This window comes from Phasianus colchicus, chromosome 35 (assembly GCF_987193195.1).
Source record: "Phasianus colchicus chromosome 35, bPhaCol1.hap1.1, whole genome shotgun sequence".
Classification (NCBI taxonomy): domain Eukaryota; kingdom Metazoa; phylum Chordata; class Aves; order Galliformes; family Phasianidae; genus Phasianus; species Phasianus colchicus.
This window is the reverse complement of record NC_143470.1, coordinates 1,501,025-1,527,290: the sequence shown is the minus strand read 5'-3', so window position 1 is coordinate 1,527,290 and position 26,266 is coordinate 1,501,025. Positions and strand designations below refer to the sequence as shown.

Here is a 26,266-nt window from a genome sequence, read left to right as displayed (position 1 = left end):
CCATCCCAGTGCCCCCCCAGTGCCCCCCATTCCACCCCAGTGCCCCCCCATACATCCCAGTACCTCCCAGTACCCCTCCCATTCCACCCCAGTGCCCCCCCCATCCATCCCAGTGCCCCCCAGTGCCTCCCAGTGCCCCCCCAGTGCCCTCCCAGTGCCCCCCCCGGCCCCTCACCGCTCTGCAGCCCCCCCCAGAGGTGGGGGCCGATCCCTTCAGCTGCCCCCGTTCTGCTCCGCATTTCCGTGGGGGGGGGGTCCCCAAACCCCAACGGCTCCTACGTGCGGGGGGGGGGGGGAAGAAAACCAAACGTTGGGGTGGGGGGGGGTCCCCAAAAGACAACGGGACCCCCATGTTCCCCCTGTGCCCCCCCCCCCAGGACCAACCCAACCCCTCCCACCACACCCAGCAAACCCCCCCCCCTCAGGAATCCCCCCCCCCATTTCAGGACTTACAACCCCCCCTTGCAGCCCCCCCCATTGGGGTCTCACAGCCCCCACCCCTATTTGTAGCCCCCCAAATTGGGGTCTCACAGCCCCCCCCCCCCCACTGGGGTCCCACAGCCCCCCCCCCTTGCAGCTCCCCCCCCATTGGTGTCTCACTGTTCCCTCCCCCCTTGCAGCCCCCCCTCCAAATTGGGGTCTCACAGCCCCCCCCCTTGTAGCCCCCCAAATTGGGGTCTAACAGCCCCCCCCCCTCGCAGCCCAGCCCCATTAGGGTCCCACAGCCCCCCCCTTTGCAGCCCCCCCCCCCAAATTGGGGTCTCAAAGCCCCCACCCCTTGCAGCCCCCCCCCATTGGGGTCTCACAGCCCCCCCCCTTGCAGCTCCCCAAATTGGGGTCTCACAGCCCCCCCCATTGGGATTTCACAGCCCCCCCCCCTTGCAGCCCCCCAAATTGGGGTCTCACAGCCCCCCCCCCTTGCAGCCCCTCCTCCAAATGGGGGTCTCACAATCCCCCCCCTTGTAGCCCCCCCCCCCCATTGGCCATTAGGGTCCCACAGCCCCCCCCTCCCCCCATTGGGGTCTCACAGCCCCCCCCCCCTTGCAGCCCCCCCCCCAAATTGGGGTCTCACAGCCCCCCCCCCCTTGCAGCCCCCCCCAATGGGGTCTCACAACCCCCCCCCCTTGCAGCCCCCCCCCCCAAATTGGGGTCTCACAGCCCCCCCCCTTGCAGCCCAACCCCATTGGGGTCCCACAGCCCCTCCCCCTTCCAGCCCCCCCCCATTCGGGTCCCACAGCCCCCCCCCCTTGCAGCTCCCCCCCCCATTGGTGTCTCACTGTTCCCCCCCCCCCTGCAGCCCCCCAAATTGGGGTCTCACAGCCCCCCCCCTTGCAGCCCCCCCTCCAAATTGGGGTCTCACAGCCCCCCCCCGTTGCAGCCCCCACCAATGGGGTCCCACAGCCCCCCCCCCCCTTGCAGCCCCCCCCATTGGGGTCTCACAGCCCCCCCTCCCCGCAGCCCCCCAAATTGGGGTCTCACAGCCCCCCCCCTTGCAGCCCCCCCTCCAAATTGGGGTCTCACAGCCCCCCCCCTTTGCAGCCTCCCCCCATTGGGATCTCACAGTCCCCCCCCTTGCAGCCCTCCCCCATTGGGGTCCCACAGCCCCCCCCTTTGCAGCCCCCTCCCCCCAATGGGGTCTCACAGCCCCCCCCCCTTCCAGCCCCCCCCCCCTCTTAGGGTCTCACAGCCCCCCCCCCTTGCAGCCAACCCCCATTCGGGTCCCACAACCCCCCCCCCCCTTGTAGCCCCCCCCCCTTTTTAGGGTCTCACCTCCTTTCGGGGTCTTTCTCGCCGTTTGGCCAAAAACCCCCCAACGTCCCTCAGGGCCCCCCCAGGACGCAGCACTTCGGGGGCTGTGGGGGGGGGGGGAAGACATAAAATTTGGGGGGGGGGTCAATGGGGTGGTGGGGGGGGGGGGGGGGAAGGACAGGGGGTTATGGGGTTGGGGGGGGGGGGGGAAAGAGTGGATTGTGGGTTTTATGGGGTGGGGGGAAGGAAGTGGGGGGGGGGGAAAAGGGGGGTTGTTGGGGTGGGGGGGTTATGGGGGGGTAATGGGATGGTGGGGTTTATGGGGTGGGGGGGTTATGGGAGAGGTTATGGGGTGAAGGAAGTGGGGGGGGGAAAAGGGAGCTGTAGGGGGGGTTATGGGGTGGGGGGGTTATGGGGGGGTAATGGGATGGTGGGGTTTATGGGGTGGGGAGTTATGGGGTGGGGGGGTTATGAGAGAGGTTATGGGGTGAAGGAAGTGGGGGGGGAAGGGGGGCTGTAGGGGTGGGGTTATGGGGTGGGGGGGTTATGAGAGAGGTTATGGGGTGAAGGAAGTGGGGGGAGGAAAAAGGGGGCTGTAGGGGTGGGGTTATGGGGTGGGGGGGTTAAGGGGGGGTAATGGGATGGTGGGGTTTATGGGATGGGGGGGTTATGGGGTGGGGGGGTTATGGGAGAGGTTATGGGGTGGGGTGAAGGAAGTGGGGGGGGAAAAAGGGGGCTGTAGGAGTGGGGTTATGGGGTGGGGGGGTTATGGGGGGGTAATGGGATGGTGGGGTTTATGGGATGGGGGGGTTATGGGGTGGGGGGGTTATGGGGGGGTAATGGGATGGTGGGGTTTATGGGATGGGGTGGTTATGGGGCGCGGGGGTTATGGGAGAGGTTATGGGGGGGGGTGAAGGAAGCGGGGGGGAAACTGGGGGTTGTTGGGGTGGGGTCATGGGGTGGGGGGGTTATGGGAGAGGTTATGGGGTGAAGAAAATGGGGGGGGAAAGGAGGGGCTGTAGGAGGGAGTTATGGGGTGGGGGGGTTATGGGGGAGGTTATGGGGTGAAGGAAGTGGGGGGGGAAAAGGGGGGCTGTAGGGGTGGGGTTATGGGGTGGGGGGGTTATGGGGGGGTAATGGGATGGTGGGGTTTATGGGGTGGGAGGGTTATGGGAGAAGTTATGGGGTGAAGGAAGTGGGGGGGGGAAGGGGGGGCTGTAGGGGGGGGTTATGGGGTGGGGGGGTTATGGGGGGGTAATGGGATGGTGGGGTTTATGGGATGGGGGGGTTATGGGGCAGGGGGGTTGTGGGAGAGGTTATGGGGTGGAGTGAAGGAAGTGGGGGGGAGGAAAGAGGGGGTTGTGAGGGGGGGTTATGGGGTGGGGGGGTCATGGGAGAGGTTATGGGGTGGGGTGAAGTGGGGGGGGAAAAGGGGGGGTTCTAGGGGGGGGTTATGGGGTGGGGGGGTTATAGGAGAAGTTATGGGGTGGGGTGAAATTGGGGGGAAAAAGGGGGCACTGTAGGGGTGGGGTTATGGGGTGGGGGGGTTATGGGGGGGTAATGGGATGGTGGGGGTTATGGGGTGGGGGGGTTATGGGAAAGGTTATGGGGTGGGGTGAAGGAAGTGGGGGGGGGAAAGGGGGGCTGTAGGGGTGGGGTTATGGGGTGGGGGGGTTATGAGAGAGGTTATGGGGTGAAGGAAGTGGGGGGGGAAAGTGGGGGCTGTAGGGGTGGGGTTATGGGGTGGGGGGGATTATGGGGGGGTAATGGGATGGTGGGGTTTATGGGATGGGGGGGTTAAGGGGCGGGGGGGTTATGGGAGAGGTTATGGGGTGGGGTGAAGGAAGTGGGGGGGAAAGGGGGGGCTGTAGGGGTGGGGTTATGGGGTGGGTGGGTTATGGGGGGGTAATGGGATGGTGGGGTTTATGGGGTGGGGGGGTTATGGGAGAGGTTATGGGGTGGGGTGAAGAAAGTGGGGGGGGAAAGGAGGGGCTGTAGGGGGGGGTTATGGGGTGGGGGGGTTATGGGAGAGGTTATGGGGTGAAGGAAGTGGGGGGGGAAAAGGGGGGCTGTAGGGGGGGTTATGGGGTGGGGGGGTTATGGGGGGGTAATGGGATGGTGGGGTTTATGGGATGGGGGGATTATGGGGCGGGGGGTTATGGAGAAAGTTATGGGGTCGGGTGAAGGAAGTGGGGGGGGAAGAAGGGGGCTGTAGGGGTGGGGTTATGGGGTGGGGGGGTTATGGAGGGGTAATGGGATGGTGGGGTTTATGGGGTGGGGGGGTTATGGGGCAGGGGGGTTGTGGGAGAGGTTATGGGGTGGGGTGAAGGAAGTGGGGGGGGAAAAGGGGGGTTGTAGGGGTGGGGTTATGGGGTGGGGGGGTTATGGGAGAAATTATGGGGTGGGGTGAAGGAAGGGAGAAGGAAAAGGGGGGTTGTAGGGGTGGGATTACGGGGTGGGGGGCTTATGAGATGGGAAGATTTTTAGGATGGGGAAATAATACAATGGTAAGGGTTTATGGGGTGGGAGCATAACGGGATGGCGGGCTTTATGAGGTGGGGGGGTAATGGGGTGGGGGGGGTAATGGGATAGGGGGAGGGTTTATGGGGTGGGAGAAGTTTATGGGGAGGGAGAGTTTATGGGGTGGGAGGATAACGGGGGGGGGTAATGGGATGGGGGGGAGGATTTATGGGGTGGGAGGGTTTTATGGGGAGAGGGGGTTTATGGAGGATAGGGGGGTAATGGGGTGCGGGGGAGGGTTTATGGGGTGGGGGGGCTTATGAGGTGGGGGAGGCTTAATGATTGGAGAGGAGTTATGGGGTGGGGGGCTTATGAAATGGGAGGGTTTATAGGGTGGGGGGATAATGCGATAGTAAGGGTTTATGGGGTGGGGGGGTAATGGGATGGGGGGCTTTATAGGGCGGGGGAGTAATGGGATGGGGGGGAGGGTTTATGGGGGGGGAGAGGTTTATGGGGAGGGGGGCTTTATAGGGTGGGACGATAATGGGGGGGTAATGGGGTGGGGGGGAGAGTTTATGGGGGGGGAGGGGTTTATGGGGAGGGGGGCTTTGTGGGGTGGGAGATTAATGGGGTGGGGGGTGTTATGGGGTGGGGGGAAGTAATGGGATGGGCCGGGGGGTTTATGGGGTTGGAGGGGTGTATGGGGAGGGGGGGTTTACGGGGGGGTGGGGAGGGGTTTATGGGGTGGGAGGATCGTGAAGGAGGGGTAATGGGATGGGAGAGAGGGTTTATGGGGTTGGAGAGATTTATGGGGAGGAGGAGTAATATATGGGTGGGGAGGGGTTTATGGGGTGGGAGAGTAATGGGGGGGGGTAATGGGATGGGGGGGGAGGACTTATGGGGGGGGAGGGGCTTATGGGGAGGGGGGCTTTATGGGGTGGGAGGGTAATGGGATGGGGGGGGTTATGGGATGGGGGGGTAATGGGGTGGGGGGGAGGGTCGGTGCCCTTACCTGCGCTGAGGGCGGTGCCGTTGTTGCGGGGCTCGTAGGGGGGAAGGGGCATGGCGGGGGGGCAGGGGGGCAGCCCGGGGGCGGGGCTGGCGGACCCCCCTTTTGGGGGGCGGGGCCAGAGGGGGCGGGGCGCGGAGCGGCGCCCAATTGAGCCAAAGCGCGCCGGATGCCGCCGGGGTCGCTGGGAACGACGCGGTCCAATCGGAAGACGGCGCTGGCCGAAGGGGGCGGGGCCAAAGCCAGGCCCGGGGACGGCGTCGCCTCTTCCGCTCCGCGCCTGGAAAGGGGGCGGGGCTACGGTTAAAGGAGGGCGGGGCTTCGGATCCGGGGGGGCGGGGCCGGAAGCGCGCTAATTCCGAGCCCTTCCCGCCCCCCCCGAGCCCGCGTTCCTCCGTCATCGCCGGTCGCGGTTCTTCATTCACATTTATCAGCCCCATTCATCCCACTGCCTCCATTCATCCCACTGCCCCCATTCATGCCGTTGCCCCCATTCACCCCACAGCCCCCATTCATCCCTCTGCCCCCATTCACCCCACAGCCCCCATTCACCCCACAGCCCCCATTCACCCCACTGCCCCCATTCATCCCATTGCCCCCATTCATCCCACTGCCCCCATTCATCCCACTGCCCCCATTCACCCCATTGCCCCCATTCACCCCACTGCCCCCATTCACCCCACTGCCCCCCATTCATCCCATTGCCCCCATTCAGCCCATTCCCCCCATTCATCCCGCTGCCCCCATTCATCCCGCTGTTCCCATTCATCCCATTGCCCCAATTTCCCCACTCCCCCCATTCATCCCATTGCCCCCATTCACCCCACTCCCCCCATTCGTCCCACTGCCCCATTCATTCCATTACCCTCATTTATCCCATTATCCCCATTCATCCCATTACCCGCATTTTCCCACTCACCCCATTCACCCCATTCCCCCCATTCATCCCACTGCCCCCATTCATCCCACTGTTCCCATTTGTCCCATTACTCCCATTCATCCCATCACCTCCATTCATCCCACTGTCCCCATTCACTCCACTCCCCCCATTCATCCCATTGCCCCCATTCGCCGTGCTGTTCCCACTCGTCCCATTACTCCCAGTTACCCCATTGCCCCCATTCACTCCGTTACCCCCATTTATCCTACTCCCCCCATTCATCCCATTGCCCCCATTCACCCCACTCCCCCCATTCATCCCACTGCCCCCATTTATCCCACTCCCCGCATTCGTCCCATTGCCTCCATTCATCTCACTGCCCCCATTCACTCCCTTATCCCCATTCAACCCACTGCCATTCGCTCCCAGTGACTCTCCCCCCATTACTTCCCTCCCATATCCCCCCCCCCCACCCCATTACCTCCCCCCCATTATCCCCCCCCACCCTTCCCTCACCCCCCGGCCCCTCCATATCCCCCACCACCCCATTACCTGCCCCCCCGTCCCCCATAGCCCCCCTCATTACCTCCCCCCACCCCTCCCTCACCCCCCCGCCCCCCATAGGCCCCCCTCTCACCCCCCACGCCCCCCTCCCCTCATTACCTCCCCCCACCCCTCCCTCACCTCCCCCCCACCCCTCCATATCCCCCCATAGCCCCCCCATTACCTCCCCCACCCCCCCCCGGCCCCCCCTCACCCCATTACCTCCCCCACCCCCCACGCCCTCCCTCCCCCCATTACCTCCCCCCACCCCTCCTTCACCCCGCCCCCCCATAGCCCCCCCACCCCATTACCTCCCCCCATATCCCCCTCCGCCCCCCTTAGCCCCACCACCACCCCTCCCTCACCCCCCTGCCCCCCCCTCACCCCATTACCTCCCCCCCATATCCCCCCCTCCCTCACCCCCCACGCCCCCCTCCCCCCATTACCTCCCCCCTCTCCCCCCACCCCATTACCTCCCCCCACCCCTCCCTCACCCCCCCGCCCCCCCATATCCCCCCCCATTACCTCCCCCCCCTCCCTCCCCCCGCCCCCCCCTCACCCCATTACCTCCCCCCCACCCCTCCCCCATCTCCCCCCTCCCTCACCCCCCACGCCCTCCCTCCCCCCATTACGTTCCCCCATATCCCCCTCCGCCCCCCATAGCCCCACCACCACCCCTCCCTCACCCCCCCGCCCCTTTCCTTCACCCCCCACGCCCCCCTCCCCCCATTACCTCCCCCCCACCCCTCCCTCACCTCCCCCCCACCCCTCCATATCCCCCCCCACCCCATTACCTCCCCCATCTCACCCTCCTCCCCCCCATTACCTCCCCCCCATTACTTCCCCCAACCCCTCCATATCCCCCCGTAGCCCCCCCATTACCTCCCCCACCCCATTACCTCCCCCCATCTCCCCCTCCTCCCCCCCATTACCTCCCCCCCCATATCCCCCCCCATTACCTCCCCCCACCCCTCCCTCACCTCCCCCCCACCCCTCCATATCCCCCCCCACCCCATTACCTCCCATCTCCCCCTCCTCCCCCCATTACCTCCCCCCCATATCCTCCCCATTACCTCCCCCCACCCCTCCATATCGCCCCCCACCTCATTACCTCCCCCCATCTCCCCCTCCTCCCCCCCATTAACTCCCCTCCATATCCCCCCCCCATTACCTCTCCCACCCCTCCCTCACCCCCCCCGCCCCCCCCTCACCCCATTACCTCCCCCCCCACCCCTCCTCCCCCCCCCCATATCCCCCCCCCACTCACCCTCCCCTCCCTTTGGATGCCGCCCATCCTCTCTTCTCCCCCGCCGCCGCCGCCGCCGCCGCCGCTCCTCCTCTCCCTCCCGTTCCCCCCCCCCCGCGGCCCCCCCCGGGCCTCCCCCCTGCGGCTGCCGGAGCTCCGTGCTGAGCCCTGGGGGGGCTCTGCGGTTCGGTTACGTTGGTGGTGGTGGTGGTGGTGGTGATGGTGGAGGGGGGGGGCTGTTGAATCCCCCCCCCGGATCTTCGACCGTGCCGTTCGGCTCCGGGTCTTTGACCGGAGAAACTTCTCTTGGCCAATTCCTTCCTCTGAGCCAAAGTTAATTCAGCCCCGGGGGGGGGACGATGTGAAGAATTTACCGGGGGGGGGGGGGGGACGAAGAATTGCCCGGATGGTGGTGTTGGAAATGATGGTGATGATGGTGGTGGTGGGGGGGGGGCGGGGGGGTCGCCGACGACGATGGAGAGACGACGACGACGAGGGAGGAATTGGGGTTGGGGGGGGGGGGTGGCGATTGAAGGAGCGCGGGGGGGGCAGGAGGAAGAGGAGGATGGGGAGGTGGTGGGGGGGGTCCTCCGGGAGCCGGGTCTTTTTCTCCCCCCCCCCATCCCCCCCCCTCCTCCTCCTCCTCCTCCTTCTCCCCCCCCCCCCGCGACGTTCCCCGACGTCGCTGCTTTCCGACGCCGTTTCCCATTCTTCGTTCGCCTGGTCGGAGTTGTGGGTAGAAAGATCGGGAGATCGAGCTCCCCCCCCCGCGCCCCCCCCCCCCACCACCAGCACAACCACCTCCTGCCATCCCCCCCCCCACGAGAACACCGACAACCCCCCCGACCCCCCCCCCAAAAACCGCCATTCCCCGTCGGGATTCTTCCGAACCGGGATGGGAGGAAGAAGGATGAGGATGAGGAGTGGAGGGGGGGGGCGGATGAAGATTGAGATTTGTAGGATGGGGGGGGGCGGAATTAGAAATGACCCCCCCCCCCGCCGACCCCCCCCCGGCCCCGATCCCTCTGGCCGCCTGTTCTTGTTTCAACCTCCTAAAACGGGGGGGTTTATCGTGCTGTTGAGCCCGGCCGTGTCGACGCCTCCGGGGGGGTCGTTCGTTACGCCCCGATTGTGGGGGGGGGACAGGATGGGGGGGTCCGACAGCGACCGTCGTTTGGGGGGGGGCGGGGATCGATTCTTCTTGCCCCCCCCCAAGCGTTCCGACCAAACCCCCCCCCCCGCGTTGTTCCATCCCTTCCCGTTGTTTGTTTCCACCCGATGGATTCCAACCTCCGGGGGGGGGTCGGGAAGCGCCCCCCCCCGCGCCGCCGCCCCCCCCCCCACCCCTCCCTCTTCTCGAAGGGACCCCGCGGGGGGTGAAAACGCGACCCCGCCCCCCCGCCCCCCCCCCACCACCGCCGCCGCCGCTTCCGACCGCCCCCCCCGCCGCTTCCGATTTGTCGGGGATCGCGCCGGGGGGGTGAGAATGAAGCGGGGGGGGCGCGGAAGCCGGTGGCCCCCCCCCCCGCTGGTGGGGGTGATGATGATGGGGGTGGGGGGGGTGGTGATGATGATGATGATGGTGGTGGTGAGGATGATGATGGGGAGGGGGGGGGCCGGGGGGGGGAGCGTTTTTGGAGACGTGGTGATGATGATGGAGGTGGGGGGGAGGAGGCGGGGGGGGGTCGCTGTCGGAACCGCTTTCGGAACCGCGTTGGCGACGCCGGGTTTGGGGGGGGGGGGGGGGAGGAGGGGGGGGGGGATGGTGGGATGGGGGGGGGGCTTCGTAATCGGAACCTTCGCTACGAGATTCCGAGCCGCCTCCTTCCCCCCCCCCGCGAAATCGTTCGGGGGGGGGAAGGAGGAGGAGGAACGGAACCGGGAGGTCCGGATGGGGTGGAAATAACTGGGGGGGGTTGAGGGGGGGGCAAAGAATCGGGCCGATAAACGGAAGCGGGGGGGGGTTGAGACGTTTGGGTTTGGCTTTGAGGGGGGGGCGGCTCTCGGTAACCGCGAAATTCACGGCTCCGACCCCTCCCACTTCCTCCTCCTCCCCCCCCCCGCCCCCCCCCCGGAACCTCTACCCGACCCCCCCCCACCACCACGACCGCGACCCCCGTAACCCCCCCGGAATCCACGACCGCGGGCGTAAAATTCCCCTCGCCCCCCCCGCGCTCGACCTCGAGCCGTATTTCCCGACCCCCCCCCCCCTCCCCCCCCACCGCCGCCGCCCCCCCCGCGCTCGAAAGCGGCGGCGGCGGCGGCGTCTCGGCGACGGCGAGACGGGGAAGAAACCCCCCCGACGGCGCCCCCCCCCCCCCCCGAGGTCACGTGATGATGGGGGGGCGGAGGACCCCCCCCAGCTTTGTTGCTTTTAGGCTCCCTCGAGGAGGGGGGGGGGGGGGCGGCGGTGGTTTTGGGTGATGAACCCGGGATGGGGGGTGGGGGGGGGGGGGCGGCGGAGGTTTCCAGGTTTTTTTCGGCCGCTTCTTCTTTGGGGGGGGGGATTTTTTTGATTGGCCCCGCCCGCCTGGGGGGGGGCTTTTCGTTGGTGGTGGTGGGGGGGGTTTGAATTTGAGGGGGGTGGTCGTCCGAACGGCGGCCCCCCCCACCGGGTCGGGGTCCCCAACGAGTTTCGGTGCGTCGGGGGGGTTGTTTGTTGTCGTGGGGGGGGGGGCGGGGGGGTCGGCGAGGTGGTGGGACCCCCCCGGTTTCGTCTTTGGAAAGGGGTGGGGAAGGGTCGTCTTTGTGGGGGGGGGGCGATTCGCCGGGGGGGGGGAGGAGGAGGAGGTTTTTTGGGGAGTTCTTTGGCGAATGGGGGAGGGGGGAGAAGATCGGGGGGGTCGTTTTGGGGTGGGGGGGGGAGGGGCCAACCGCGGGGTTGGGGGGCGGAAGAATCGCGGTGGGGGGGTCCAGGGGGGGCCCCGTTTTCGGCAAAGGGGGGGAAAGGGCCGCCATATGGGGGGGGGTCCCGCAGGCGAACCGGGGGCGTCTCGCTCCTGGGGGGGGGGGGGGGACACAAAAATAAGAGGGGGGGGGGGGTCAGTAGGGCTGGGAAACCCCAAATATCCGATCCAGCCCCCCCCCTCCCCCCCCAAATTAATATTCTCCCCCCCCTCCAATTTATGCCCCCCCCCCAAAAAATTAATTAATTTGCCCCCCCCTTACCTGAGCGCCTTCTCTTCCTCCTCTGGGGGTCGCAGCTGGGAGGGCAGCGGCGGGCGTTGATCCGGGGGGGGGGCAAAAGCGTCCCCCCCCCACGGTATTTTGGGTGGGGGGGGTTCCAACCCCCCCGGCCCGACCCCCGGGGGGGTCCCACGATCTCTCAGTAGTTGTGGGGGGGGGTGATCGAAGGGTTCCGATGTGGAACCGCCGCTGTCTGAGCGCTCGCGGGGGGGCAGCAGCCCTGGGTTTTTTTTTGGGGGGGGGGCACAAGGTTAGAGGGGGGGGGCACTGGTTTAAAATGGGGGGGGGGGGGCACGAGGTTAAGGGGGGTGGGGGGAGTTATGGGGTTGGGGGGGGGTCCATAGGGTTCTATGGGGCCGGGGGGGGGCACAGAAGTGCTATGGGGTTGGTGGGGGCACAGGGTTAGGGGGGGGGCACTGGTTTAAAGTGGGGAGGTGGGTGGAGGTTGGGGGGGTTATGGGGCTGGGGGGGCACGAGGTTAAGGGGGGTGGGGGGAGTCATGGGGTTGGGGGGGGGGTCCATAGGGTTCTATGGGGCCGGTGGGGGGGGTACAGAGCTGCTATGGGGCTGGGGGGGGGGCACATAGGGTTCTATGGGGCCGGGGAGGTGCACAGAACCGCTATGGGGTTGGGAGGATGGGTTATAGGGTTCTATGGGGCTGGGGGGGGCACAGGAGTTCTATGGGGTTGGGGGGGGGGGTTATAGGGTTCTATGGGGTTGGGGGGGGGGGGTTATAGGGTTCTATGGGGCTGGGGGGGGGCACAGAACTGCTATGGGGTTTGGGGGGGGGGGTCCATAGGGTTCTATGGAGCAGGGGGGGTCCATAGGGTTCTATGGGGCCGGTGGGGGGGCACAGGAGTTCTATGGGGTGGGGGGGGGGGTTATAGGGTTCTATGGGGCTGGGGGGGGGCACAGGAGTTCTATGGGGTTGGGGGGGGGGGTCCATAGGGTTCTATGGAGCAGGGGGGGTCCATAGGGTTCTATGGGGCCAGGGGGGGGCACAAAACCACTATGGGGTTGGGAGGGGGGGGCACAGGGGTTCTATGGGGCTGGGGGGGTCCATAGGGTTCTATGGGGCTGGGGGGGGGCACAGAAGTGCTATGGGGTTGGTGGGGGCACAGGGTTAGGGGGGGGGCACTGGTTTAAAGTGGGGAGGTGGGTGGAGGTTGGGGGGGTTATGGGGCTGGGGGGGCACGAGGTTAAGGGGGGTGGGGGGAGTCATGGGGTTGGGGGGGGGGTCCATAGGGTTCTATGGGGCCGGTGGGGGGGGTACAGAGCTGCTATGGGGCTGGGGGGGGGGCACATAGGGTTCTATGGGGCCGGGGAGGTGCACAGAACCGCTATGGGGTTGGGAGGATGGGTTATAGGGTTCTATGGGGCTGGGGGGGGCACAGGAGTTCTATGGGGTTGAGGGGGGGGGGGTCCATATGGTTCTATGGGGCCGGAGGGGGGGCACAGGAGTTCTATGGGGTTGGGGGGGGGTTATAGGGTTCTATGGGCCTGGGGGGGGGCACAGAACTGCTATGGGGTTGGGAGGGGGGGGGTCCATAGGGTTCTATGGGGCCGGGGGGGGGCACAGGAGTTCTATGGGGTTGAGGGGGGGGGTCCATAGGGTTCTATGGGGCCGGGGGGGGGGGCACAGGAGTTCTATGGGGTTGAGGGGGGGGGTCCATAGGGTTCTATGGGGTCGGGGGGGGGGCACAGGAGTTCTATGGGGTGGGGGGGGGGGGTTATAGGGTTCTATGGGGCCGGGGGGGGGCACAGAACTGCTATGGGGTTGGGAGGGGGGGGGGTCCATAGGGTTCTATGGGGCCGGTGGGGGGGGTACAGAGCTGCTATGGGGCTGGGGGGGGGGCACATAGGGTTCTATGGGGCCGGGGGGGGGCACAGAACCGCTATGGGGTTTTGGGGGGGGGGTCCATAGGGTTCTATAGGGCCGGGGGGGGGCACAGGAGTTCTATGGGGTTGGGGGGGGGGTCCATAGGGTTCTATGGAGCCGGGGGGGGGGCACAGGAGTTCTATGGGGTTGAGGGGGGGGTTATAGGGTTCTATGGGGCTGGGGGGGGCACAGAACTGCTATGGGGTTGGGAGGGGGGGGACAGGGGTTCTATGGGGCCGGGGGGGTCCATAGGATTTTATGGGTCCAGGGGGGGCACAAAACCACTATGGGTTGTGGGGGGGGCACAAGGTTAGAGGGGGGGGGCACTGGTTTAAAGTGGGGAGGGGGGGGGGAGGTTGGGGGGGGTTATGGGGCTGGGGGGGCACGAGGTTAAGGGGAGTGGGGCAGCTATGGGGGGGTCCATAGGGCTCTATGGGGCTGGGGGGGCACAGAACCACTATGGGGCTGGGGGGGGGGCACTGGTTTAAAGTGGGGGGGGGGCTATGGGGCTGGGGGGGCACAAGGTTAAGGGAGGGGGTCCATAGGGTTCTATGGGGCCGGGGGGGGCACAGAAGTTCTATGGGGTTGAGGGGGGGGGGTCCATAGGGTTCTATGGGGCCGGTGGGGGGGGCACAGGAGTTCTATGGGGTTGGGGGGGGGGCCCATAGGGTTCTATGGGACCGGGGGGGGCACAAAACCACTATGGGTTGTGGGGGGGGCACAAGGTTAGAGGGGGGGGGCACTGGTTTAAAGTGGGGAGGGGGGGGAGGTTGCGGGGGGTTATGGGGCTGGGGGGGCACGAGGTTAAGGGGGGTGAGGGGAGTTATGGGGTTGGGTTCCATAGGGCTCTATGGGGTTGGGGGGGCACAGAACCGCTATGGGGTTGGAAGGGGGGGGGGGCAGAGGGGTTCTATGGGGCCGGTGGGGGGGGCACAGGAGTTCTATGGGGTTGGGGGGGGGTTATAGGGTTCTATGGAGCCGGGGGGGGGGCACAGGAGTTCTATGGGGTTGAGGGGGGGGTTATAGGGTTCTATGGGGCTGGGGGGGGGCCCATAGGGTTCTATGGGGCTAGGGGGGGCACAGAACCGCTATGGGGTTGGGGGGGGGGCCCATAGGGTTCTATGGGACCGGGGGGGGCACAGATCCGCTATGGGGTTTGCGGGGAGGGGGGGGCAGGGGTTCTATGGGGCTGGGGGGGTTTAGGGCCCCCCCCCCCATTCAACCCCCCTTCGCCCATTGACCCCCACCCCACTGACCCCCCCATTCACCCCCCCGCCCATTGACCCCCCCCAAACTGAGCCCCCCCCGCCCATTCTCCTCTCCACTGACCCCCCCCATTGACCCCCCCCCCAAAAGCACCCCCCATGTCCCCCCCCCCACCCATTCTCCCCTCCGCTGACCCCCCCCCACCCACTGACCCCCCCCACCCATTGACCCCCCCAAATTGAACCCCCCCATGTCCCCCCCCACCCATTCTCCCCTCCGCTGACCCCCCCATGGGCCCCCCCATGTGTCCCCCCCCACCCATTGACACCCCCCCATGTGTCCCCCCCCCATTCTCCCCCCCGCCCATTGACCCCCCCATGTCCCCCCCCATTCTCCTCTCTGCTGACCCCCCCCCATTCACCCCCCCATTGACTCCCCCCCCCATTCTCCTCTCTGCTGACCCCCCCCATTCATCCCCCCACTGACTCCCCCCCCCAATCCCCCCTCCACTGACCCCCCCCAATCCCCCCCCCCACCCATTGACATCCCCCTATGTCCCCCCCCCCCATTCTCTTCTCTGCTAACCCCCCCCCATTGACCCCCCCCCCATGGACCCCCCCCACCCATTCTCCTCTCTGCTGACCCCCCCCCATTCACCCCCCATTGACTCCCCCCCCCCATTCTCCCCTCCGCTGACCCCCCCCCATGTCGCCCCACCACCCATTCTCCCCTCTGCTGACCCCCCCCATTGACCCCCCCATGGACCCCCCCCACCCATTCTCCCCTGCACTGACCCCCCCCCATGGGCCCCCCCATGTCCCCCCCCCACCCCATTCTCCCCCTCTGCTGACCCCCCTCATTAACCCCCCCCATTGACCCCCCCATTGACTCCCCCCCACCCATTCTCCCCTCCGCTGACCCCCCCCCACGGACCCCCCTCCCCCATTCTCCTCTCTGCTGACCCCCCCCATTGACCCCCCCCCATGGACACCCCCCCCCATTCTCCCCTCCACTGACCCCCCCCACCTACTGACCCCCCCCCATAGACCCCCCCCACCCATTCTCCCCTCCGCTGACCCCCCCCACCCACTGACCCCCCCCCATAGACCCCCCCCCTTCTCCCCTCCACTGACCCCCCCATTGACCCCCCCCATTGACTCCCCCCCCCCATTCTCCCCTCCGCTGACCCCCCCCATTAACCCCCCCCCATTGACTCCCCCCCCCCATTCTCCCCTGCACTGACCCCCCCCCATGGGCCCCCCCATGTCCCCCCCCCACCCCATTCTCCCCTGCACTGACCCCCCCCCCATTAACCCCCCCCCCCCATGGACCCCCCCCCCCCATTCTCCCCTCCACTGACCCCCCCATTGACCCCCCCCCATTGACTCCCCCCCCATTCTCCCGTCCGCTGACCCCCCCCCCATGGACCCCCCCCCATTGACTCCCCCCCCACCCATTCTCCCCTCCGCTGACCCCCCCCCCCTAGTTGACCCCCCCCCCAAATAATCACTGACCCCCCCCCCAAATAATCACTCACCGGAAGGATGCACAGCTGGGGGGGGGTAGAAATCGACTGCTGCGTTTGGGGGGGGGCCGGCGGGGGGGCCGGCGGCGGCGGTGGGAGGAGGAGGAGGCGGCGGTGGTGGGGGGGGGCCGGGGGGGGGACCTGGCGGGGGGGGGGCCGGCCTCCCTTGGAGGACTCGTGGATCCATGTAAGGGGGGGGCAGCATGACCCAACGGGGGTCGAAGTTCATTTGGGGGGGGGGAGGTAAAGGTTGGGGGGGGGCGCGACCCAAAGATCCTCCGAAAAGCTGAGGGGGGGGCGGGGGGGGGGGCGGAGGTTGGGGGGGTTGCGATGGAGGGGGGGGGGGGCGGAAGGGGAGGGGGACGAAGATGATGATGATGACGGTAAAATGGTTCCTTTTTGGTGGGGGGGGGCGGGGGGGGGAGGAGGAGGAGGAAGAGGAGGAGCGGAAGTGGGGGGGGGCGGCTGAAGGGACCCCCCCAGGGTTTGGGGGGGGGCGGAGTTTGGAGGGGGGGGGGCGGCGCCGTGCTGCTGCTGCTGCCGCTGCTGCTGCTTCAGGAGCTGCTCCTAAATTGGGGGGGGGGGGGGGGGGAATAATTCGTTAATAAAATTGGGGGGGGGGAAATGATTCATTAATCAAATTACCCCCCCTGTTCCTTTATTGCCCCCCCGTTCCCTTATTGCCCCCCCAATTCCTTTATTGCCCCCCCGTTCCCTTATTGCCTCCCCTTCCTTTATTGCCCCCCCTTCCCTTACTGCCCCCCCCTTCCCTTATTGCCCCCCCTTCCCTTATTGCCCCCCCTTCCTGCCCCCCCATTCTCTTATTGCCCCCCACTCCCTTACTGCCCCCCCCCTCCCTTATTGTCCCCCCTTCCCTTATTGCCCCCCCCTTCCCTTATTGCCCCCCCGTTCCTTTATTGCCCCCCCTTCCCTTACTGCCCCCCCGTTCCCTTATTGCCCCCCCTTCCTGCCCCCCCATTCTTATTGCCCCCCCCTTACTGCCCCAACTGCCCCCCCATTCCCTTATTGCCCCCCCATTCCTTTATTGCCCCCCATTCCCTTATTGCCCCCCCTTCCTGTCCCCCCATTCCCTAACTGCCCCCCACCCTAACTGCCCCCCCATTCCCTTATTGCCCCCCCTTCCTGCCCCCCCATTCTCTTCCTGCCCCCCCTTCCTGCCCCAACTGCCCCCCCATTCCCTTACTGCCCCCCTAAACTGCCCCCATTCCGTTATTGCCCCCCCATTTCTTTATTGCCCCCCCCTTCCCTTACTGCCCCCCCACTCCCTTATTGCCCCCCCATTCTCTTATTGCTCCCCCTTCCTGCCCCCCCATTCTCTTACTGCCCCCTCTTACTGCCCCAACTGCCCCCCCATTCCCTTACTGCCCCCCCATTCCCTAACTGCCCCCCCTTCCCTTATTGCCCCCCCATTCCCTTACTGCCCCCCCATTCCTTTATTGCCCCCCCGGTTCCTTATTGTTCCCCCATTGCCCCCCCCCCATTCCCTTATTGCCCCCCACTCCTTTATTGCCCCCCCGTTCCTTTATTGCCCCCCCACTCCCTTATTGCCCCCCCATTTCCTAACTGCCCCCCCTTCCTGCCCGACCGCCCTAACTGCCCCCCATTCCCTTATTGCCCCCCCTTCCTGCCCCCCCATTTTCTTACTGCCCCCCCTTCCTGCCCCAACTGCCCCCCCATTCCCTTACTGCCCCCCTAAACTGCCCCCATTCCCTTATTGCCCCCCCACTCCTTTATTGCCCCCCCCATTCCATAACTGCCCCCCCACCCTAACTGCCCCCCCATTCTTATTGCCCCCCTTCCTGCCCCCCCATTCTCTTACTGCCCCCCCTTCCTGCCCCAACTGCTCCCCCATTCCCTTATTGCCCCCCCTTCCTGCCCCCCCACCCTTCCTGCCCCCCCATTCCCTAACTGCCCCCCTTCCTGCCCCCCCCAACTGCCCCCCCATTCTCTTACTGCCCCCCCTTACTGCCCCAACTGCCCCCCCATTCTCTTACTGCCCCCCCTTCCTGCCCCTCCATTCCCTTATTGCCCCCCCCTTCCTGCCCCCTTCATTCCCTTATTGCCCCCCCGCCCTAACTGCCCCCATCTTTGGCCCCCCCCTCCCCATCCGTTCCCCCCCACCTTTGCCCCCCCCATCTCTATTCCCTCAATCTGTGCCCCCCCTTCCATACCCCCATCTTTGCCCCATTCTTGCCCCCCCCACCTCTGCCCCCCCCCCCACTTTTCCCTCCTTCTCTTTGCCCCCCCCTCCTCACCCCCCCCCACCCCCCCCCCAAATAAACATGTGCCCCCCCCCACCTGCTGCCACCTCTGGAATCAGGGGGGGGGGCAGCTACCCCCATTTTTGCCCCATTCTTGCCCCCCCCCAAATAAACGTGTGCCCCCCCCACCTGCTGCTCCCTATAGAATCGGGGGGGGGGGGGGGCAGCTACCCCCATCTTTGCCCCATTCTTTCCCCCCCCCCCCCCCCAAATAAACGTGTGCCCCCCCCCCCACCTGCTGCCACCTCTGGAATCGGGGGGGGGGGGGGGGGGCAGCTACCCCCATCTTTGCCCCATTCTTGCCCCCCCCCCCCCCAAATAAACGTGTGCCCCCCCCCACCTGCTGCTCCCTATAGAATCGGGGAGGGGGGGCAGCTACCCCCATCTTTGCCCCATTCTTGCCCCCCCCCTCCTCACCCCCTCCCCCCAAATAAACGTGTGCCCCCCCCCCATACCTGCTGCCACCTCTGGAATAGGGGGGGGGGCAGCTACCCCCATCTTTGCCCCATTCTTTCCCCCCCACCAAATAAACGTGTGCCCCCCCCCCCCCACCTGCTGCCACCTCTGGAATCGGGGGGGGGGGGCAGCTACCCCCATCTTTGCCCCATTCTTGCCCCCCCCACCTCTGCCCCCCCCCCCCCCCCCATCTTTGCCTCCTTATTTTTGCCCCCCCCCCAATAAACGTGTGCCCCCCCCCCTCCCCCCCCCCTCACCTGCTGCTGCCTCTGGAATCGGGGGGGCAACGACTTCTGATATTTGGGGTAGGTGGGGGCCGGGCCCGTGGGGGGGGGCGGTTGCTGTCGTGGGGGGGGCACCACAACCGTCATCGTTTCGCCCCCCCCAGAAGAAATCAACCCCAATTTGGGATCCGGGGGGGCCACCCCCAAAACTCCAGTTTTAGGACTGCAGGAAGTAGGGGGGGTGGGGGCGGTGGGGGGGGGTCCGGCCGGAAGTTGCTGAGGGGGGGGCGGCGGTGGTGGTGGAGTGGGGGGGGGCTCCTCTGATGGGGGGGGGGTCCTGGGGGGGCCCCTCGGGGGGGGCGGCGGCTGTGGGGGGGGGGGAGAAAAGAGGGAGGTCAGAAATTGGGGACACCCCCCCCAAACTGAGCCCCCCCCCAAAGCTCTCCCCACTGAAACCCCCCCCCTTCCAATCCCTGCATTGAGCACCCCCCCAAGATCCCCCCCCCCCACAGAAACCCCACTATGAGACCCCCCCAATTCCCCCCACATAACCCCCCCCAATAGAGGACCCCCAATGCCCCCCCATAAAGACCCCCCCACAGAGACCCCCCCAACAAAGACCCCCCCCCGCAATAGAGGCCCCCCCCATAATGACCCCCCCCCACAAAGACCCCCCCCCCGCAATAGAGGCCCCCCCCATAAAGACCCCCCCCACAAAGACCCCCCCCAATAGAGGCCCCCCCCACAAAGACCCCCAATGCCCCCCCATAAAGACCCCCCCAGCAAAGACCCGCCCCCCACAGAGACCCCCCCAATAGAGGCCCCCCCAATAAAGACCCCCCCCACAGAGACCCCCCCCTAAAAAGACCCCCAATGCCCCCCCACAAAGACCCCCCCCCACAAAGGCCCCCCCCATAAACCCCCTCCAATAGAAGTCCCCCCCACAAAGACCCCCAACACCCCCCCCATAACCCCTCCCCACTAGAGGCCCCCCCCCCAAAGACCCCCAATGCCCCCCCATAAACCCCCCCCCAAAAAAGACCCCCCCCATAAACCCCCCCAATAGAGGCCCCCCCCCCCATAAAGACTCCCCCACAAAGACCCCCCCCCACAATAGAGGCCCCTCCCATAAAGACCCCCCCCAACAGAGACCGCCCCCATAAAGATCCCCCCCCAATAGAGGGCCCCCCCCACAGACACCCCCCCCACAAAGACCCGCCCCCCCATAAAGACCCCCAATGCCCCCCCCAAAGACCCCCCCCATTGAAACCCCCCCCAGAGACCCCCAATGCCCCCCAATAAACCCCCCCACACAAAGACCCCCCCCGCAATAGAGACCCCCCCCCACAAACCCCCCCATAAAGACCCCCCCAATAAAGACCCCCCCCAGAGACCCCCAATGCCCCCCCACAAAGACCCCCCCCATTGAAACTCCCCCCAAGACCCCCAATGCCCCCCCATAAACCCCCCCCCACAGACCCCCCCCACAATCGAGGCCCCCCCCCCATAAAGACCCCCCCCATAAAGACCCCCCCACAAAGACCCTCAATGCTGCCCCCATAAAGACCCCCCCCCACAAAGACCCCCCCATAAAGAACGCCCCCACAAAGACCTCTCCCCACTGAGACCCCCCCCATAAAGACCCCCCCAATAGAGCACCCCCAATAAAGACCCCCCCAATAGAGCCCCCCCTATAAAGAACCCCCCCACAAAGACCCCCCCCACAAAGACCCCCCCATAAACCCCCCCCAATAGAGACCCCCCCATAAAGACCCCCCCAAAGAGACCCCCCCATAAACCCCCCCCCAATAGAGCCCCCCCCCACAAACACCCCCAATGCCCTTCCCACAGAGACCCCCCCCAATAGAGGCCCCCCCCACAAAGACCCCCCCCATAAACCCCCCCCAATAGAAGCCCCCCCCCAAAAAAGACCCCCCCAATAGAGCCCCCCCCAAAGACCCCCCCATAAACCCCCCCCAATAGAGACCCCCCCACTAAGACCCCCCCATAAACCCCCCCCAATAGAGACCCCCCCCACTAAGACCCCCCCATAAACCCCCCCCAATAGAGCCCCCCCCCCAAAGACCCCCCCATAAACCCCCCCCAATAGAGACCCCCCCCACTAAGACCCCCCCATAAACCCCCCCATAAAGACCCCCCCCACAAAGACCCCCCCATAAACCCCCCCCAATAGAGGCCCCCCCCACAATGACCCCCCCCCCAATAGAGGCCCCCCCCACAAAGACCCCCCCATAAACCTCCCCCAATAGAGGCCCCCCCCACAAAGACCCCCCCATAAACCCCCCCCAATAGAGGCCCCCCATAAAGACCCCCCCCCACAAAGACCCCCCCCCACAAGGACCCCCCCCAATAGAGGCCCCACCCATAAAGACCCCCCCCAATAGAGTCCCCCCCCACAAAGACCCCCCCATAAACCCCCCCCAATAGAGGCCCCCCCCATAAAGACCCCCCCCCACAAAGACCCCCAATGCCCCCCTCACAAAGACCCCCCCCAATAGAGGCCCCCCCCACAAAGACCCCCCCCATAAACCCCCCCCATAGAGGCCCCCCCCACAAACCCCCCCAATAGAGGCCCCCCCATAAAGACCCCCCCCCGCAAAGACCCCCCCCCATAAAGACCCCCCCATTAAGACCCTGCCCATAAAGACCCCCCCCCACAACCCCCCCACCCCCCATAAAGACCCCCAATGCCCCCCCCCCCAAAGACCCCCCCCATTGAAACCTCCCCCCCCCCTCACTCACCGTCGTCCCCCCCCGTTCCGCTCTCCTCCTCCCCCCCCCTGGCGGCGGGGGGGCTGCATTTCCCCTCCCCCCCCCTCTGCGCCGACGCAGTTCCGGGTGGGGTAGGGGCGGCGGCTCCTTCCGCTCCCCCCGACGAATCAGAAACGGAGGCGGCGGAATTAGCGGAAGCGGAAAGGGACGCTTGGTCACGTGACAGCCGCTCGTCCAATCGCTTCAGCTTCAGCGCGCACGCGGCCCGGCGCTGCTCCGCCATTCGCTGCTCCTCCGCCTCGCGCCGCCGCCGGGCGCGCGCCACCGCCACCGAAAGCTCCGAACTGCGGCGCCGCCGCTGCCGCCACGCCTCGTCGTCGTCCTGCGGGGAGACGCCGCGCGGAGACACGTGTAGCGACACGCCGCCCGACGGGGCCCCGAAACACGGGGAGCCACAGGGACCCACAGGGACTCATAGGGACCCACCCATAGGGACCCATAGAGAGCCATAGGGAACCATAAGAACCCATAGGGACCCATAGAAACCCATAGGGAGTCATAGGGACCCATAGAAACCCATAGGGAGTCATAGGGACCCATAGAAACCCATAGGGACCCATAGGGACCCATAGAGAGCCATAGGGAGCCATAGAAACCCATAGGGAGTCATAGGGACCCATAGAAACCCATAGGAAGTCATAGGGACCCATAGGGCCCCATAGAAACCCATAGGGACCCATAGGGACCCATAGGGAGTCATAGGGAGCCATAGAAACCCATAGGAAGTCATAGGGACCCATAGGGCCCCATAGAAACCCATAGGGACCCATAGGGACCCATAGGAAGTCATAGGGACCCATAGGGCCCGATAGAAACCCATAGGGACCCATAAAGACACATAGGAACCCATAGAGACCCATAGGGACCCACAGGGATCCATAAAGACACATAGGAACCCATAGAGACCCATAGGGACACATAGAGACCCATAGGGACCCATAGGGAGTCATAGGGAGCCATAGAGACCCATAGGGACCCATAGGGACCCATAGAGAGCCATAGGGAGCCATAGAAACCCATAGGGAGTCATAGGGACCCATAGAAACCCATAGGAAGTCATAGGGACCCATAGGGCCCCATAGAAACCCATAGGGACCCATAGGGACCCATAGGGAGTCATAGGGAGCCATAGAAACCCATAGGGAGCCATAGGGACCCATAGAAACCCATAGGAAGTCATAGGGACCCATAGGGCCCGATAGAAACCCATAGGGACCCATAGGGACCCATAAAGACACATAGGAACCCATAGAGACCCATAGGGACCCACAGGGATCCATAAAGACCCATAGGGACCCATAGAGACCCATAGGGACCCATAGGGAGTCATAGGGAGCCATAGAGACCCATAGGGAGTCATAGGGACCCATAGAGAGCCATAGGGACCCATAGGGAGTCATAGGGAGCCATAGAGACCCATAGGGACCCATAGAGAGCCATAGGGACCCATAGAAACCCATAGGAAGTCATAGGGACCCATAGGGCCCCATAGAAACCCATAGGGACCCATAGGGACCCATAGGGAGTCATAGGGAGCCATAGAAACCCATAGGGAGCCATAGGGACCCATAGAAACCCATAGGAAGTCATAGGGACCCATAGGGCCCGATAGAAACCCATAGGGACCCATAGGGACCCATAAAGACACATAGGAACCCATAGAGACCCATAGGGACCCACAGGGATCCATAAAGACACATAGGAACTCATAGAGACCCATAGGGACCCATAGAGACCCATAGGGACCCATAGGGAGTCATAGGGAGCCATAGAGACCCATAGGGACCCATAGGGACCCATAGGGACCCATAGGGAGTCATAGGGACCCATAGAGAGCCATAGGGACCCATGGAAACCCATAGGGATCCATAGGGAGTCATAGGGAGCCATAGAGACCCATAGGGACCTATAGGGACCCTTAGGGACCCATGGAAACCCATAGGGATTCATAGGGACCCATAGAAACCCATAGGGACCCATAGGGAGTCATAGGGACCCATAGAAACCCATAGGGAGTCATAGGGAGCCATAGAGACCCATAGGGAGTCATAGGGACTCATAGGGACCCATAGTAACCCATAGGGACCCATAGAGAGCCATAGGGACCCATAGAAACCCATAGGGAGCCATGGGGACCCATAGAAACCCATAGGGAGTCATAGGGAGCCATAGAAACCCATAGGGAGTCATAGGGACCCATAGGGACCCATAGGGAGTCATAGGGACCCATAGGGACCCATAGGGATCCATAAAAACCCATAGGGAGTCATAGGGACCCACAGAAACCCATAGGGACCCATAGAGAGCCATAGGGAGCCATAGAAACCCATAGGGACCCACAGAGACCCATAGAGACCTATAGGGACCCATGGAAACCCATAGGGATCCATAGGGATCCATAGAAACCCATAGGGACCCATAGAGACCCATAGGGACCCATAGAGACCCATAGGGACCCATAGAGAGCCATAGGGACCCATAGAGAGCCATAGGGAGCCATAGGGACCCATAGAAACCCATAGAGACCCATAGAAACCCATCGGGATGCATAGGGCCCCATAGAATCATAGGGTCCCATAAGAACCCACAGAGACCCATAGAGACACATAGGGACCCATAGTGACCCACAGGGACCCATAGAAACACATAGGAACCCATAGAGACCCATAGGGACCCATAGAGACCCATAGAGACCCATAGAGACACACAGAGACCCATAGAAACACATAGGAACCCATAGAGACACAGAAGGACCCACTGAGACCCACAGGGAGCCATAGGGACCCATAGAGACACACAGGGACCTATAGTGACCCACAGAGACCCATAGGGACCCATGGAGACCCACAGGGACCCACGGAGACCCATAGCGACCCATAGGGACCCATGGAGACCCATAGGGACCCACAGAGACCCATAAAGACCCCCAGCAACATACAGCGGGACCCTGACCCCTAACCTCCAGCCCTGACCCCTAACCTCTGACCCTGACCCCAACCCTGACCCCTAACCTCCAAACCTGACCCCTAACCTCTGACCCTGACCCCTAACCTCCAACCCTGACCCCAACCCTGACCACTAACCTCCGACCCTGACCCCTAACCTCCAGCCCTGACCCCAACCCTGACCCCTAACCTCCAGCCCTGACCCCTAACCTCTGACCCTGACCCCAACCCTGACCCCTAACCTCCAGCCCTGACCCCTAACCTCCATCCCTGACCCCAACCCTGACCCCTAACCTCCAACCCTGACCCCAACCCTGACCCCTAACCTCCAGCCCTGACCCCTAACCTCCATCCCTGACCCCAACCCTGACCCCTAACCTCCAACCCTGACCCCCAACCTCCAACCCTGACCCCTAACCTCCAACCCTAACAGCTACCCCACAGATACGTGACCCCACCCCACAGGTGCCCCATAGATCTGACCCCGCCCACCCCACAGATCTGACCCCCCACCCCATAGATCTGACCCCCCCGACCCACACCCACCCCACAGATCTGACCCCCACCCCATAGATCCGACCCCCCCCACCCCACACCCACCCCATAGATCTGAACCCTCACCCCACAGATCTGACCCCACCCCACACCCACCCTATAGATCTACTCCCCGACCCCACAGATTTGACCCCCCCACCCCACACCCACACCACAGATCTGACCCCCCCCACCCCACAAACCCCCCACACCCACCCCATATATCTGCCCCCCCACCCCACATCCACCCCACAGATCTGATCACCCACACCCACCCCACAGATCTGATGCCCCCCATCCCAAATCCACCCCATAGATCTGATCCCCCACCCCACAGATCTGACCCCCCCCACCCCACATCCACTCCATAGATCTGATCTCTCACCCCACAGACCTGAGCCCCCCCACCCCATATCCACCCCATAGATCTGATCCCCCACCCCACAGATCTGACCCCACCCCCACCCCACAAACCCCCCACACCCACCCCATAGATCTGCTCACCCACCCCACAGATCTGATCCTCCACCCCATAGATCCGACCCCCCCCCCACCCCACACCCACCCCACAGATCCGACCACCCCCCACCCCCCCTCCACCCCACAGATCTGACCCACAAACCCCCCCCCACCCCACAGATCTGACCCCCCCCCCACACCCCATAGATCCAGTCCCCCACACCCCACACCCACCCCAAAGATCTGATCCTCCACCCCATAGATCCGACCCCCCCCACCCCACACCCACCCCACAGATCCGACCCCCCCCACCCCACAGATCTGATCCTCCACCCCATAGATCCGACTCCCCCCACCCCCCCCCACCCCACAGATCTGATCCTCCACCCCATAGATCCGACCCCCCCCCACCCCACACCCACCCCACAGATCCGACCCCCCCCACCCCACAGATCTGATCCTCCACCCCATAGATCCGACTCCCCCCACCCCCCCCCACCCCACAGATCTGATCCTCCACCCCACAGATCCGACCCCCCCCCCACCCCACACCCACCCCACAGATCTGACCCACAACCCTCCCCCCCCCCACCCCACTCACCGGGAACTCGTTGGGCTGCGCCCAGCTGCCCCGGTTGGGGGGCGGCGGCGGCGGTGGGGGGGGGGGCCGCGCCGTGGGGGGGGGCGGCGGCTCCTTGGGACCCTCGGGGGGGGCTTTGGGGGGCAGCTGCGGATCCTCCGGGGGGCTGGGGTGGCCATCCGAGGGGGGGGGGTCGTTTTCCTTCCTATTTGGGGGGGGAGGAATGGGACACATGGTTATGGGGCGCCCAGAGGCACTTAGGGGGCACCCAGAAGCACTTATGGGGCACCCAAAGGCACTTATGGGGCAC

General features: G+C 65.3%; 2 protein-coding genes and 1 pseudogene across 5 annotated transcripts in view; all 3 read right to left on the bottom strand.

The window, feature by feature from the left end:
• LOC149913740 (protein PRRC2A-like) overlaps positions 1-8,036 on the bottom strand; it is a 39,192-nt gene extending 31,156 nt beyond the window's left edge. Inside the window, 4 exon segments of the mRNA XM_090128997.1 lie at positions 176-275; positions 1,771-1,853; positions 5,222-5,498; positions 7,909-8,036. Coding sequence (XP_089985123.1) covers positions 176-275; positions 1,771-1,853; positions 5,222-5,498; positions 7,909-7,935 — 487 coding nt within the window. The 5' untranslated portion in view covers positions 7,936-8,036.
• Positions 8,037-8,077: 41 nt separating this feature from the next.
• LOC149913739 (uncharacterized) lies at positions 8,078-15,931 on the bottom strand (annotated as a pseudogene). The gene is made up of 4 exons (XR_016460980.1): positions 15,696-15,931; positions 11,056-11,293; positions 10,317-10,886; positions 8,078-8,172 (listed from the first exon to the last, which is right to left on the bottom strand). The product of XR_016460980.1 is annotated as an uncharacterized LOC149913739 (transcript).
• A 2,801-nt stretch (positions 15,932-18,732) lies between these two features.
• Positions 18,733-26,266, bottom strand: part of LOC149913738 (protein PRRC2A-like) — a 46,383-nt gene continuing 38,849 nt past the window's right edge. For all 3 annotated transcript variants that reach the window (XM_090129271.1, XM_090129272.1, XM_090129273.1), the window contains 3 exons: positions 25,978-26,161; positions 21,409-21,760; positions 18,733-19,011 (listed from right to left, as the gene is read on the bottom strand). In XM_090129271.1, coding sequence (XP_089985397.1) covers positions 18,863-19,011; positions 21,409-21,760; positions 25,978-26,161 — 685 coding nt within the window. In that variant the 3' untranslated portion in view covers positions 18,733-18,862. The remainder of the gene's footprint in view (positions 19,012-21,408; positions 21,761-25,977; positions 26,162-26,266) is intronic.